A 14942-nucleotide genomic window follows, 5' to 3' on the forward strand; every position below is an offset into this window, starting at 1 on the left:
GAAAGAAAAAAAGGGCGGAGAGCGGCGACTTACACTGTTGGCAGGGGCCTGCGAACCGCCACCGCCCTCCGTCTGCGCCTGCGACCGCGCAGGACTAAGCAGCACACTGATCAACGCGTTCTCCTCACGCCTAGACCTCATCGTCCCGCGCTACCCAACGCGAACCAGCGAAAAGGGACAAAAGCGTCGATCAGTTTTGATTCCACAACAGACGCGTCCGACGCACCTTTTCAGCAGCGCGTTCATCTGCACCCGCGTCGTCAACCGCTACCACCTCCACGATATCATCCTCCCCCTCCCCCTCCTCACTGTTGAGCAAAGTGTACTTGGACGAAGACGAACCCCCCAGCAAACCAACATTGACCGGCCTAGAGCGCCGCCCCTCCTCTATCTCGCTCTTACCCACATTCTCCCCCTTCCCCTTGTCCCCATCCCTAGCCCTACCCACCGCCACCGACAACCTCCCATCCCAATTCGCAAGCTCGCTATACGTCGAATGGACCATCGATGAGCGCGACTCCGACGACGACGACGGTGGACCGCGCTATAGGCAAGTTGAGTTTGGGGCGCGCTGGGTGGGCAGGGGTAAACGGAAATGGCTGACGATGTGGACCGCGAGAAAACATCCAGTCAGCCAATCGCGACGCGTTCTCGGCTCAACCCGTGACTTTGCGCAGCCACAGCAGTGCGCCTCTTTGCCTCCGCTACGGTGCCTCCTTTCCGCTTTTTCGGCGGCTGCAAAGTCTCAATCAATGGGATCGACAATCAACGCATCCTACCCAGTTCGTTTTTTATCACTGAATTTTTATGTACAACCGAAATACTACGCGATTGAAACATAAACACCACACAAAGGCAGGCTTCTATGCGTGACGTCACCCATCACACCCAATCCTCACAGGCACCTTCAACACATATCTCGATTATTATGTACTCGTAAAGTACACGACACACAAAACCGTTCAAAACATGCAGAAACCTATCAACTTAAGAGGGGAGGCTAAATCTCGACTCATCTCTTCTCCGATACATGGGATTTTTGGGAACAAACAAACAACAAAACGGCCAACGGCACTGTGCGATCACGATAACACCCCAGCCCCAGAATTGCGTCAAGTGAGCATAAGCGAAAGGTTTGAAACGGAGTAGAGGAGAAGAGAAGCGTCAAGAAACGGCAAGGGAGGAAGTAGGAAGAGGGAGAAACACCAGTTCTTAGATGAGCACGATACACCGTATCACAAGGAGAAAACAGATATAGTCGGGACGACCTCGTCTTCGTCGATCTCAACCGTCACCGCCATCCGTCTACTGCTGCTTGCACTCCTCGGGGTTCACCGCACCCGCGCCACCACCACGCCCTTTTGGCGGACCCCGCCTCCTCGGCAGCTCTTCCTCCGAGTCCTGTAACCCCGCCACCGCCGCCAAAGGCAGATGCGAGCGGGTGAGAAAAGAAGGGAAAAAGAGAAGCAGTCAATTAGCACATATCCCCCAACAAAAGTGTCGCCAGGGGCGTACTAGGAGAACAAGCAGCTCATACCTCGTCCTCGAACCCGTCGTCGTCGTCGTCCTCTTCCTCGATCTCGTCAAACTCGTCGTCTTCCTCCTCCAGCATGTCGTACTCGAGCGCCTTGCCCGTAAAGTAGTCGACTGCTCTGGGGATGATCTAGAAATGACACGGGAGTACCGTAAGACCTTTGCGAAATACGGGATAGGGGTGTATAGAGGAAACCGCACCTTCTCCTTGAGGTCCTCGCCGATCTGATAATCCATCTCGAGCTTGTTCTCAATCTCCTCGAGATCATCTTCATCAATATCGCCATTCTCAATCGCATCCTCGCTCGGCGGCGTCGGCGGGTAGAAGAAGTTGAAGAACGACTCTGCCGGTCGTGCCTTCCTCACCAACCGCGTCCGGTTCGTGTCTGCTCCCCAACGCCAACGTCAGCTCTCAGAAAAAGCATAGCAAACGAAAAACGCACTCTTATTCCTCTGCTTCTTAATCTCAAACTCCTTCGTTAGATCCTTATCGTCCTTCCACTTGATCTCCGTCCCGATCGCACGATCGTACACAAAATCGCCCGAGTACCCCACCTCCTCCTGGTACATATACGTCTTCTCGAGCACCTCGTTATCAAAGAACTCGTTCTTCTCAAATACAAACGTCAGCTTGAACCCCGGCTTTGGGTCCTCCGCGCCCAGATACGACAGGCGGACGTCGAGCAGGTGCTTGAGCGCGCCCGCGTCGCGCTCCGTGATCAGGTCCGCGAGCCCGACGTGGTTCCGCAGCGCGGTGAGCCAGAACTCGGGGATGGGCGCGGGCGAGCCGTTGTCCTTGGGCAGGGATGTGTAATCCGGGTCGTCCTTGAGCGACTGGGCTTCGCCAGCTTCGATCTCGTCGGCGGTGGCGGTGGAGCTGCCGGAGATGATCGCGTTTCGGCGCTCGTACAGCGGCTTTTGCAGCTCGAGGTACTGTGAGGAGAGATAACGAGAGGTGTGTCAGCGAGCCCGGCCGATCTCACCCGAATGCAGAAATATAAAAGCAAGGGGGAGCGGAGGAAAGTGATAATCGACAACATAAAGACGCCAAAAAATAGACATATGACGAATACAATGACGAAAAAGACGCATACCTTCTTCTCCAGCTCCAGACACTCGCGCTTAAACTGGTTCTGCAGGTCCGTCTGCTTGACCTGCACGCCCTTGAGGGCCTCGACGCTCTTCTTGACCTCCACCGGCAGACTCTCGATGTACCCCGAGCTCTTGCCGACGAGATCCGCGAGGCGGCCCTGGACGAGGCCGAGCATGGCTTGCTGCACGCCGGGGGCGTTGATGCCCTCGACGTCGCCTTCCTCCTCCGCGTCCTCGGAGATGTCAGGCACGGTGGGGCGCGAGAGGCCCTGTGCGATCGGGGCCTGGTTGAGCGGGGTGTTCTGCGGGGTGGGCGCGGTGAGGTCTGAGCCTCCCTGGGAGTTGATGGGGACGTTGTTCGACATGGCTAGATGGATCGATAGACGGATGAGCGAGATCGGTGGACACGATGCGGGTGTTTTTAGGGGTGGTGCGACGACGACGCGGCGGTGCGGCGATGAGACGATGGGGGAGGGGAAGAAGAGAAAGTGGGAGGAAAGGACTAGATTTATTGGCTGACACGAAAATCAGTTGGGCAGAGCTGGCGTTATCCCCCCTCGCAGCCGCAACTGGCGGAGTTTCGGAGCTTGCCGACCACGAGGCCACACGGCACAACCCCGCTTATGTCGCAGCGTCTGGTTTTTGACTGCGTGTGGGCGCGTCTGCGGGCTGGCGTCAGGCAACACATTCATGTCCTCGGGGAAGAACTTTGATACAATGTCGCAAGGAGGTGGCCAGGCCACGCAAACGCGTCCGAAATGAACTGCACGTTGAGATTGCGTTGAGATTTACGTGGACGAGCAATGCAAAGAAGGTGTGCGATAATCAGCATTCCATGTCGGGAACAAGTGCGCATTTTTCCTATCATCAAGAGCACGCACCAGTCAATAGCGTCTCATCATTCCTCATAGTCGCCTTTATGCATCCATATTTCAGACGTAAAACCGGTTCATCTTGAACGCCTCCACATGTGCCTGAGCAAGTTCAGGTTATTCCGTTGACTATGTTGGATTGTATAGCCATCACGACTCGCAGAGCATTCTCCTGGCTGCTAGGCACAACCTCGGATTGCACATGATATCGTACGATACCTCCGCAACGAGCGCCCGTCGGAGAGCCGGACCGGATGTTATACCCCCAGCGCCCGATTTCCCAGCTCGCAGATAAGAGCTTTGGTTCCGTCCACGTAGCCGTCGGTAAGCACATCTGGTCAGGAGCTCCTAGTTGCGGCGTCCACTAACATCATGATCTACTACTACGACATCATCTGCTCCCTATGCCTCCCTCCTGCTCTTGCTGCTGCAGCTGATATGCTCATCACATAGCGCGAGATCTATCCGTATCTTCCCCACACTAGACACCATGCCCTTCACCCCGCAGTCCACCCTCGCCTCTGCGCCAGCGCCAGGCTCCATCTACTTCGGCTACGGAAGCAATATGTGGCTCGACCAGATGCGCCGGCGCTGCCCACACTCGACCTACCTCGGAATCGCGCGGCTGAACGGCTACCGCTGGCTCATCAACTCGCGGCACTACGCCAACGTCGCCCTCTCTCCTCCTCCAGTCAAGAAGGACGATGCTGGAGGCGTGGTATGGGGCCTCGTATACCACCTCACCCCTGCCGACGAGGCCGCGCTCGACGTGAACGAGGGCGTGCCTATCGCGTATGAGAAAGCGTGGCTCCCGTGCGACTTCTGGGCTTCCCTCCCACCTCCCCCAAGTCCGAGTTCAGATTCAAAATACCCCAGCCACTTAGACGCATCACCCCCATTACCGCGTTCATCAAACGCCACGGCCCCGCCGTTGTCCAATACCCCGATGCTTGTCTACATCAACCACACAGACGCGACGGACAGCGACCCCGCGGCAGAGTACATCGTGCGCATGAATCATGCGATCCGCGACGGGCTCGCAATGGGCGTTCCAACGGACTACGTGGACGGGGTGATGCGCAGGTATATACCCGCTGAGAACCCGGCGGATGAGGAGACGGGGAGGTTGGCGGTGAAGAATTCGATGGCGTTTGTGGATCCGGATGAGGCGGTGAGGAGGGTGCAGGAGGCGGGGGCGGCGAGGCGGGTGTGAGGTGTGTGTTGGTAAAGTTCGAGTTTTTCCAGGGGTGATATACCTATATGATAAGTTGGATAGATCGCTTGCGACAGATTATGTGCATATCCCTAGAGATATACCATCAGGACTCTCGATTGTACTTCGATTGGAGAATGTTCTATCCCAAAGCACGGCCGAATGCAGTACTCTGCTCGAGCGGCAATTGTGATCTCTGTCATCTTTCCATTTATGCCGGTCAGCCAGCTTACTACACTAAACGTTCCACAACAGAAATTGTTCACACAACGAGACATTCGTACCACGTATCGGACAAATATTCACGATGTCGACGAAATGCCACGGAACTTTGCCGAATGGCGACAGCACGACTTGAACGTCGATAGGCAGATGAACTTTATCCTTCGAGTCCGCCCACAGTGCTAAGAGGATATCGCACACGCAGCATCGCTAGTGTGTTCAATTGGACGTGGACGGATCACGCTGTTCGTCACGGCCACACAGGTGTAATATTAATGGAAGGAATATTGGGTATACTGTACATTCAAATTTTCCTATGTGTTTGTCTCGATTGCCTTTCTACAGAGAGAAATACTAATTATAGTTGAACTTCACTTGGAGGTTCCTTTCGTAGACCGCGTCTGGCGTCTCCCTTGCTCGAGTCTCTCAGGCTGCACAATAATTTCTCTGTTTACGCTCCCGGGTTAGGTACGGCCAGCATTCTGTCCGAGGTTGAGGTGCGCTCTGAAGACCTTCATAGCCTCGAATCATAGCATGTCATATGTTTTTCCTGGTGCTAGACGTTCATAGCCTTGGATGAACAGCACGCTGATATTGTACGCCACAACATCACACCCTCCGAACGGCCATCTTGATCTTATTCTTCTGCGATCATGAAATCTCACTCCCTCTTCTTCTTTGCTCTAAACCACTGATCTACTTCTGTGGCTGCTGCATCCTCGATTTCTCGATGCATCGGAACATAAGCTGGAGAAACGCACCCCAACGTATACACAGTGCACTGGCTCACTACAGTGGCTTCAAACACCAGCAGCTCCCCAACTAGTGTGCGGATGCTTTCTTTTCTTCTTCTTCTCGGGATGGAGCCTTCGTCCGATACTCGTTACGAACGTGCAGTAAGCAGTCTGAATATGAGTCAAACACACCATGTTGGACATCGCATAACGCTGCGCACGACAATGCGTTCTCGGCGCCTAGTAGCCGGACGCGTTGGCGCTGACATCATGACGCCGACACCTGTCTCATCTCACTTCATTCTTATGATTCCAAACTATGGTATTGACTCACCAACCACACACCAAATGAGATTTCTTGTCTGTCATCAAGTCACCAACACCGAGCTAACCCCCCGATTCACATTGGATTCGCGCGAAGCGACGCCTTGCGGTTATACACCACTAACTAAAGAGTTTGCTTCCCTTGTTTAAGGTTTTGTTTTTGCCACAAACGCAACCCTCGCTCTTCTTTTGGCTGATCTCGGGTGTTCATATGATATATCCCACCCTCGAAGGCGCACTGGGCGCGATCAGACAAATTGAGGCAATAACGCTGCTGTGGCGCTAGATGGTTTCGGGACCAATTCCAGAAGCGATGCTTGGTTCTGACCTGCCCTAAAGAGCTATTCCTGCTCAAGGGGCTTTCTACTTCACTTGTGTGCACTATGGTATCTCAAAAGCTGCAAACCAGACTTGGGTACACCGCCTCCTAAATCTCTCAATACACCTTCCGCAAAGGCCTGATACCTGCCAGATCAGAGAAAGCTGTTCACTGTCGCTCATGGTCTATGAGAGCGCCCAGCGACCGCTCTCAACCCGCTCCATTCAGTACTGCAAGTGGAGCGCCCTCCGAGGCGGATATTGCGTCTGGCCATGAGATCTGTCATGGAGATGACAAACCTCAGGGTTGGGTCGTATAAAGCGCTGAGCACCAGCGAAGAAGACGTTAGCTCGCTCCCTTCTCCTGCCTCTGTAGTCCAAGCGCACAATCAACAGTACGGCAAGAAGAAAGGGAGAAGAGTTGTATACCTTGCTATCTCCGTCATGTTGCCGCTGGGCATAGTCTCTGTTCTCTTGGCTGCCTCGCAGACCGTGTGGGGCAGCAGGACCTCCCTGGCGCGCGTATTCAGTACCGACGCAGACGGGCCAAGCGGGAATGGGGCGTTCGCGAAGAACGTTACAGGTTGTCCTGGTAAGCCCCTATTCAGGTGCCTAATGCTGAGAGACTAAATGCCAGGGAAACAGGATACACGCTGCAGAACCTCATCCAGAACGATTATGGCCTTCAGGCATCACTCAGCCTGGCAGGCGACGCGTGCAACGCGTTCGGACACGATATCGCGAACTTGACGATCGAGGTCGTGTATGAGACGGAGTCAAGGTGTGTCTTCCTGCAGGCCCTTACCCTACCGCGTTGACGCATCTTACACGCAATACGTACGCTCTTCCAGACTACACGTACACATCTTCGACGCCGCCAACCAACAGTTCACCATCCCCGACTCCGTCATCGAACGCCCTGCAGCCCCCACCACCTCGCACACGAACACCTCGGACCTCGAGTTCAACTACGACGCCTCCCCGTTCGCGTTCTGGATTACGCGCCGCTCACAGCCGGACGCGACGCCCCTCTTTGATACGCGCACAGGGTCGTTGCCGCCCACCCCCGCCCACCCCTATTCCGTCGACGCCCGCAGGAGGGTACGACGTCGCGCTGGATGCGTTTCCGCTTGTGTTTGAGGACCAATATCTCCAGGTGCGTCTTGCGCGTCTTTGCCCTGGGCGCACCAGGTGCTGACGAGAAGACTCCTGGGTAGATCGCATCGGCTCTTCCGAAGGGCGCGAATATCTATGGTCTCGGCGAGGTTATATCGAGCAGCGGGTTCAGGCGCGACATCGACGTAGACGGGACGATGCACGCGTTCTGGGGACGCGATATGATGGATCCCATTGACCAGAATATGTACGTTACCTTCCGCAGAGCATTTCTGCGCGTGCTGACGCGTCGTTGGGCGGCAGGTACGGCTCGCACCCGATCTACATGGAACATCGGTACGACGAGAGCACGCAGACGTCGTCGACGAATGGTGTTTTGCTCCTTAGGTACGTCCCCTCCCTTCAACCCGTCTGTCGCGTGCAGATCCCGCTCAATCCATCTACCCCTATCTCGCGCTCAGCTCAAGTCCCATGGACGTGATTCTCACGACCCCGCCCTCATCAAATGTCTCGCTCATTGAATACCGAGTCGTCGGCGGCACACTTGACTTCTACTTCTTCGCGGGGCCCACGGCGTCCACCGTCATGGAGCAGTACGGCGGGATGATCGGGTATCCGACGTGGCAGCCCGCATGGGCGTTCGGGTTCCATTTGTGCAGGTACGCAGCCGCCTTTGCCTTTTTATGCAGAAACATTCGATGGACGCAGCGAGACTTATTTGCTTCAAAAGATGGGGATGGCATAATGTGTCGGAGAATAGGGAGGTGGTGAACGCGATGCGGGAGGCGAATATTCCACTTGAAAGTGCGTCCTGATGTTTTTGGCGTGCTCATATTGCATGGTTGACCTTTGTTCGGATGTAGCTCAGTGGAACGACATTGATCTGTACCATGATTTCCGCGATTTCACGTCCGACCCTGTGAGTTTCCCCGGTGACGAGATGCGGGATTTCATTGTAGAGCTGGTGCGTTTCTTTCGTCGCGCTTGCTGGTACATGTTTCATCACGACTCCTTGCATAGGCTTCGAACCACCAGCACTGTCTGTATTCAGATCCTATTTTACTCCATGAGACGGAATTGCTGACGCGTATGATGTAGATATCCCGATTGTGGACGCGGGCGTGGCGGTTACTGCGAATGACACGGACGTAGTGAGTTTTATGACGTCGACTGGCCTCGTCTCTGTACTAACAGACAAATGTAGTACGATCCCTACACCAGCGGTGTCGAGCAGTAAGTGCTACTGGTTTCTCTTCATCTAAGCATGAACTTAATACCATCCCAGGGACGTCTGGATCAAGAACCCCGACGGCTCCATCTACATGGGTCAAGTGTGGCCTGGATACAGCGTGCGTTGTTCTTTGAGTTTCAGCCTCAAGCCATGACTGTGCCCTAACGCGGTGATGATTAGGGTTTCGCGGACTGGCTCGCGCCAAACACCCAGCAGTGGTGGACCCAGGCGCTTCAGAACTGGAGCGACGGCGGTGTCACGTTCGACGGGATCTGGCTGGACATGAATGAGCCGAGCTCGTTTTGCAACTATTCTTGGTGAGCGCTCAGGTTCCACTGGGGAGGCTCGAGCGGACGAACTGAACCTGTTTTTCAAGTGGAACTGGCGCCAATTTTTCTGCGCTGGCGCCGTACCCGCTTAGGCAGGTCATGGATGGGTGGCCTGAATGGTGCGTATATGTTCACTTATCGCTCTGCCGCGGACTCTGAATGAAAAACCCGGTATGTAGCTACAATGATACACTTTCTGGTCGCAGCGGCAACATGACGGTTAATGGCACCAACACGGACTCATGCCTGAACGGCTCCGCTGCCCCTCAAAGAATGTCTATTCTCGAACCTCGCGGTGTTGGCGCGGGCGACGAGCCTGGTGTTAACGTCAACTATCCACCGTACGGTATCCACAACGGTGCGTGTCTCATCATGCCTTTGATTTTCCGCAATCTCTCGATATAGGACGCTCACTAGAGTTGCGCCCGAACAGCTTTCGGACCGTTGTACAATAAGACACTCGCGACGAACGCGACGCACCATGGCGGATACCTCGAACTCGACCTACACAACATGTTCGGACTCATGGAGGAGAAAGCAACGCACATTGCTGTGCAAGCGATTCTGAAGGGCAAACGGCCGTTCTTGATCTCGCGCTCGACGTTCCCGTCTTCGGGCAAGTGGTCTGGACATTGGGTGCGTTTTATTTTGTGGTTGTTTCGTGACGTGATCTATGAAGCTAAGGTCTTGATGGTGTCGAATCTAGCTGGGCGACAACTTCAGCACGTGGAAGTACATGTACTACAGTATCCAGGGCATCCTTCAATTCCAGCTCTTCCAGATCCCCATGGTTGGTGCTGACTCATGCGGTTTCCGTGCGTTGCGATGCTTTACTGCGCCACAACCAAGTTGGATATCTAACTCGATATGAATTTAGTCGGAAACACAGATGAGGAGCTGTGCAACCGCTGGATGATGATGTCGGCTTTCGTTCCGTTTTACAGGAATCACAACACATATGCTGCCCTATCGCAAGAGCCTTACAGATGGGATAGTGTTGCTAATGCTTCGCGCATTGCTATTGCTGCGCGGTATTCTATGCTTCCTTATTGGGTGAGTTTAAACCTTTTGTCGAGGTCTTTATTCACTATTGATGTGCGATCGCTAGTATACCCTCTTCGCCAACTCTTCGACAACCGGTACTCCGCCCGTTCGTGCTCTGTGGTACGAATTCCCGAACGAGCCGGAACTGTTCGCCGTAGATAAGCAATGGCTCATCGGCAGCGACATTCTTGTTACTCCCGTGCTTGAGCCCGGTGCTACCACAGTTGATGGTGTGTGCCTCTCACCATATTGATATCTTATAACAGAGTTGATACGTTGGTGTAGGCGTCTTCCCCGGCCGCGGCCACGTCACCTGGCGCGACTGGTGGACGCACGCCGCCGTGAACGCCACATCGGGCGGCAACACGACGCTCCCAGCGCCCATCAGCACCATCAACGTGCACGTCCGCGACAACTCTGCGCTCTTATTGCACCAGGAGCCTGCATACACGACGTACGAGACTCGACAGGGCCCCTACGAGCTGCTCGTGTCCCTCTCAGTGGCTGGGGGCGCGTTCGGCACCGCGTACGTCGACGACGGGGAGAGTTATCCGCCGGGAGACAGCCGCACGCTCAAGTTCGTCGCGAGCCCTGGCCAGCTGCAGATCCAGAGTGAGGGCGCGTACAATATTGAGCAGAAGCTCGAGACGGTCACCATCCTTGGTGTCGCGCAGAAGCCGGGCGCGGTAAGTGTGCAGGGACAAAATGTGGGTAATGTCACGTATCTGCCGGAGACGGAGGAGCTCGTGCTGGGTAATCTCGGACTTGATCTGAACCAGGAGACGACGGTGAGCTGGAAATAGTGACATGATTGACTTTTTACACCTATACGGACTCGTACGCATTTTGATTTTGAATAATTGTTTCCCACTATACTACTAAGTTGTCAAATAGCATCGTGTTATCCGTTGTCCAATGTGTTAGCTCCTTTCACAGTACCAGCTTGCAATACGCGTGTTTGCATCAAGTTTTGCAGTATCTGATGTCACAGCAAATTCAGATCCATTCATATGACCCACGACGACTGATACTTTGATGTGACCATGCATTTCTCCACCTGACTGCCCATCACACTTTCAATTCTCCGTCTTGCTCCACGCACTGCCGCGCTCCCTCATCCCTGCTTCGCCTATCTTAATGCCAGCGGGACGTAATCGCGAGGCGCTTGGATGCAGATCGAAGGCTCCTCCATCGTCCGAACGTGAGCAGCAGGTGGATATGTATGTTCAGAGACAGGTATTGATTCCGTTTGAGGAGCTGACGGTGTGTCTGTCTGGTCAGGAACATGCGTAGACCTCACTTGCATGCGAGCAGAGGGCGAATCGGCGACTCCTGACGGGGGATCGGCGCTCATTTGCTGGCGCCCTGGAGCCGATCCTTCATGCCTCCGCGCAGCTCGCGGTCTCAGGTTACTAAACGCCGAAGGCCAGATGCAGCAGCAGAGCGTGTTGACCGCCGGATAGTCACTCTCCTCTATATCTGTTACGTTTGGGCGGGTGTTAGACTCATAAGCTTGTCCTCCGGGTCGTGTGTGGGCCTCTTCTCCTGCGTTCGCGGCGCGTTGTCCTCTTTCATCTGAACTTGTCGATTCCGAGTCTGTGCTGGACGTGTCTTCATCCATATGGGAATCGTCTCTGCGGCGACGTCTGCCTACATCTTCTCGCGCAGCCACAATGCGCTAAACAGCCAGTTGCCTGTCAGCAGGGATAGCGCATCACGGAACAAATTTGCATACCGGTGAGCCGTATGCCGGAAATACTATGTCCAAGATGCGCCGGACACGGACTATAGGGTGTATGGAGCGCTTCTCTAACTTAACTGATTTGTTGTTGCTTTTTTTATCATTATTTTTTAACATAGTTGCTGTGCGAGTCTGCTCAAGCCATAAATTAGTTGATTATGATCACTCCAGGGTGCCGATGGGCCGGAGCTTAGGCTGCTGGAAACGGTGTACGAACCCAGATTCTGTGGAACATGTTTGGTGTCCTGTTCAGGCAATCACGGAGGGGATCACTCCCAACATCGCCTGCAACAAGGTCAGGCTTGAACGGTGAATGTAACAGCTCAACGTCAGTCGAGGTTCAGAATATTGATGCAGTGCACGTACATCGTCTCTCCCAGACGCATCATACTGGAAAGATATTATATATCTCAGTATCAAAACACTTATTGAAAGGACGAACATTTTCTTCTTCAATCCCCTCCCAGAAAGTATCTGATCTTCGGTTATCGTCTCTCCGACTAGCAGGTATTGCAGACCACTGTCATATCTCATATAGTTAGCTGGTGGTATCGCACCTTGACGAGTTTTACTGTACCTCCATGAAACTTTCCTGGTCGGACTCGCTTGCCTGGTTATTTTTTTAGCCAAAAACGAGGGAAGAATACCATGTCCAGTCTTACCTTCGAGGTGATGTCATGTTCGAGCGGATCCTCTACCTTGTCCCCATGACTCTGGCCGTTCCAGGCATCAAGAAAAGATCTTTGCAGAAAACGGCTGCACTTACTTTGTCACGGGATGAGCCAATTTCTGCAATGACTTTGTCACCAACGGGAGGCTGCCATTCAGAAACGAAACATCAGATTGTCCGTCATTTGGCGTCATTCATGCCTAAAAGCTCGCCTTCGATAGCCTAATCATCTGCCCTGCGTTCGCGTCCCATAAACGTAAATCACCATCGACGTCTCCAGTCAAAACCGAGGATCCATTTGGCGAGAATGCTGTGGCGTTGACCCCAGTTCCCGCGTGATCAAAGGAGTGAAGAAACTCCCATGTTCCGACCTTCCAGACACGGACTGTTCCATCATTCGACGCACTAAGGAATTTAGAGCCATCCCTCGAAAATTGTACGCAGCCAATTTCGTCTGAATGCTTGGCTACAAAAATCTGTCTTTCTTCGGAGATATTCCGTATACAGACGGTGCCATCCGAGCAACCGGTCAGCAATAGAGAACCATCAGGCGAGAAGCAAACCGATAACACCGGGCTTTCGTGGTCGATGTGTTCGAGATGCTTGCCCACGCTTCCGTGTGAGCTGATGTCCCAAATGCAGACACCATTGTGGTGATATCGAGACCCGGGTCCGCTGGCTATACGAGTTCCATCTGGTGAAATGCTGAGCGTCCTTATACCTGAGAAATGACTATGGTGTGTGATAACGTGCAATAAGTCGCCGGATTTCACGTCCCATATATGGATGGTCGCATTTCCTCCTCCGGTGATGAGGAGTACGCCGTCAGGTGTGAACCCGACAGTATATATATCGGCAAGTTGGCTAGAAAGAGGCTCGACGGCAAGTTTGTAAGTATCGAGGTCCCACATGCAAACCAGGCGTCCGCCGACACTAGCCAGATATTCGTCGTTCGGTGATATGTCCAAATCACTCACATCCACGTCGTGCAGCATGAGTGGACTTGCACACTCTTCACACGTCTGCAAGTTCCAAATCCTGGTAACGCAATCGTCTCCGGCGCTCGCGAACCGAACACCGTCAGAGAACCATGCTACAGCTCGGACCGTGGAGTATGTTTTCATTCTATTCTCATTAAGAGTTGATGCTTATAATCTGTCAGGTAGAGACGTACGTGTAATCTTCTGTGGCGATGATATCGTTTGTAGCCGCTGGCGCGAACTTGTACGGTTGAATAATAGATATACACCTGAGCAGATCTAGCACTCACAGGCGGAAAAATTGAAACACCGCTAGTTATGTCCCAAATCTGCACGCCATTTCTGCTGCAGGAGGCAAAATGCTGACGATCTGGAGAACACACTACGGCATTGACTGTCTCGTTGTGCCCGTACATCGGTCCCATGACACAAACCCCTGACATGACGTTCCAAATTCGAATGGACTGGTCGTAGGAGGAGCTGATCAGATGTTGGCTGTCGCAAGAGAATGATACACTGGAGACAAACGACCTGTGACCACGGAGAGGTTCAGTGACCAGAGCTCCTGTGAGGGCGTCCCAGACCCGGATGGTGTGATCAGTAGAGACGCTAGCAATGAAGGCGCCACACGGAGAGTACTGAACGCATCGAACGCGGCCTAGGTGTCCGTCGAGCGTGCTAACGAGCTTGTGCGTTTCCAGGTCATAGACACGAACGAGCCAGTCATCGCACGCGGTCGCGACGTGATTCCGATCAGGTGAGAAAGAAAGGAAGTTTATGGGTTTGGGGTGCTCAATTGTTGCGACGCAGGTACCAAAGCGTGGAGTCCAAATCCTGAGAAAATTGTCATCACCTCCACTTGCAATGAGTCTGCCATCCAGCGAGTACTGCACAGCTCGAACGGCGTTGACGTGGCCCACCCACGGCCCCATGACCTTTCGATGGGTCCTCGTGTCCCATACCTCAAAAGTTCCATCGTCTGAGCCACTAATCAGCCAATGTCCGTCAGGCGAAAAAGCGACAGCCCGAATCTGTCCTTTGTGATTTTTCATGAGCTCCCCAACTTGCTGCCCTGAGTTGTCGCAAATTTAATAGTTCGATTGCAGCCATTTCCGATTTTGGTGCCTTGCAACCAGCCTGCAATTGAATTGAGGCAGGAATGCAGCGGAGGTCTCACGGATTTTAAAGTATTTTTAGCAACTATGGTTGAGATTTTATTACGTCTAAGCTGCAAGCGGTTGCAACGCTCCTCAAAGTGGATTGCAATCGCCCGTGTCAGTTGCAATGTGCTCCCAATCACATAAAATACTATTAAATTATTCTGACTGAACAGTAATTGTAGTCGATTGCGACCGGCTGCAGCCGGAAAATGAACTTTGCGACATGGCTTGCAAACCTTCCAGGCCCGCCGGCCCGCAAAGCCCCTATCCTATCCTATCCTATCTTCCCTCTTCTCCTCACAGTCGCGGTCACACACACGTTTTGTTCCTTACCGTTCTTGCAAAAACTATTCGAAAAAACCT

The 14942-nt window shown here is 53.5% G+C and overlaps 4 protein-coding genes across 4 annotated transcripts; 2 read left to right on the forward strand and 2 right to left on the reverse strand.

The window, feature by feature from the left end:
• Nucleotides 1–900: 900 nt before the first annotated feature.
• Nucleotides 901–3110, reverse strand: CONPUDRAFT_85088 (NAP-domain-containing protein). The gene is made up of 4 exons (XM_007775654.1): nt 2628–3110; nt 1977–2466; nt 1735–1919; nt 901–1663 (listed from the first exon to the last, which is right to left on the reverse strand). Exons 1-4 carry the CDS (start codon nt 2988–2990, stop codon nt 1532–1534), a joined length of 1170 nt encoding a protein of 389 aa, XP_007773844.1. The 5' UTR covers nt 2991–3110; the 3' UTR covers nt 901–1531.
• Nucleotides 3111–3809: 699 nt separating this feature from the next.
• Nucleotides 3810–4953, forward strand: CONPUDRAFT_169092 (uncharacterized protein). Its single transcript, XM_007775655.1, has 2 exons — nt 3810–3821; nt 3931–4953. Exon 2 carries the CDS (start codon nt 3988–3990, stop codon nt 4708–4710), a length of 723 nt encoding a protein of 240 aa, XP_007773845.1. The 5' UTR covers nt 3810–3821; nt 3931–3987; the 3' UTR covers nt 4711–4953.
• A 1640-nt stretch (nt 4954–6593) lies between these two features.
• Nucleotides 6594–11707, forward strand: CONPUDRAFT_169093 (glycoside hydrolase family 31 protein; the record flags this gene model as incomplete). The annotated part of the gene is made up of 22 exons (XM_007775656.1): nt 6594–6900; nt 6954–7089; nt 7160–7409; nt 7526–7671; nt 7728–7811; nt 7886–8083; nt 8155–8228; nt 8288–8388; nt 8445–8463; nt 8523–8575; nt 8629–8657; nt 8710–8773; nt 8836–8972; nt 9032–9103; nt 9164–9342; nt 9418–9620; nt 9691–9799; nt 9862–10037; nt 10093–10258; nt 10314–10816; nt 11173–11248; nt 11322–11707. The coding sequence occupies 22 exons, from the start codon at nt 6594–6596 to the stop codon at nt 11489–11491; spliced, it is 3252 nt and encodes a 1083-aa protein (XP_007773846.1). The 3' UTR covers nt 11492–11707.
• A 932-nt stretch (nt 11708–12639) lies between these two features.
• Nucleotides 12640–14471, reverse strand: CONPUDRAFT_131282 (WD40 repeat-like protein; the record flags this gene model as incomplete). The annotated part of the gene is made up of 2 exons (XM_007775657.1): nt 12640–12893; nt 13799–14471. The coding sequence occupies 2 exons, from the start codon at nt 14469–14471 to the stop codon at nt 12640–12642; spliced, it is 927 nt and encodes a 308-aa protein (XP_007773847.1).
• Nucleotides 14472–14942: the final 471 nt, after the last annotated feature.

This window comes from Coniophora puteana, assembly GCF_000271625.1.
Source record: "Coniophora puteana RWD-64-598 SS2 unplaced genomic scaffold CONPUscaffold_15, whole genome shotgun sequence".
Lineage (NCBI taxonomy): Eukaryota > Fungi > Basidiomycota > Agaricomycetes > Boletales > Coniophoraceae > Coniophora > Coniophora puteana.

Bases quoted from the DNA above. Each gene is read 5' to 3' on its own strand.
- CONPUDRAFT_85088 (XM_007775654.1), bottom strand. From the start codon at position 2,990: ATGTCGAACAACGTCCCCATCAACTCCCAGGGAGGCTCAGACCTCACC. The intron at 1,920-1,976 runs GTGCGTTTTTCG...GTTGGGGAGCAG, and splicing joins TAAGAAGCAGAGGAATAAGA to ACACGAACCGGACGCGGTTG. The intron at 1,664-1,734 runs GTGCGGTTTCCT...TGTCATTTCTAG, and splicing joins GCGAGGACCTCAAGGAGAAG to ATCATCCCCAGAGCAGTCGA.
- CONPUDRAFT_169092 (XM_007775655.1), top strand. From the start codon at position 3,988: ATGCCCTTCACCCCGCAGTCCACCCTCGCCTCTGCGCCAGCGCCAGGC.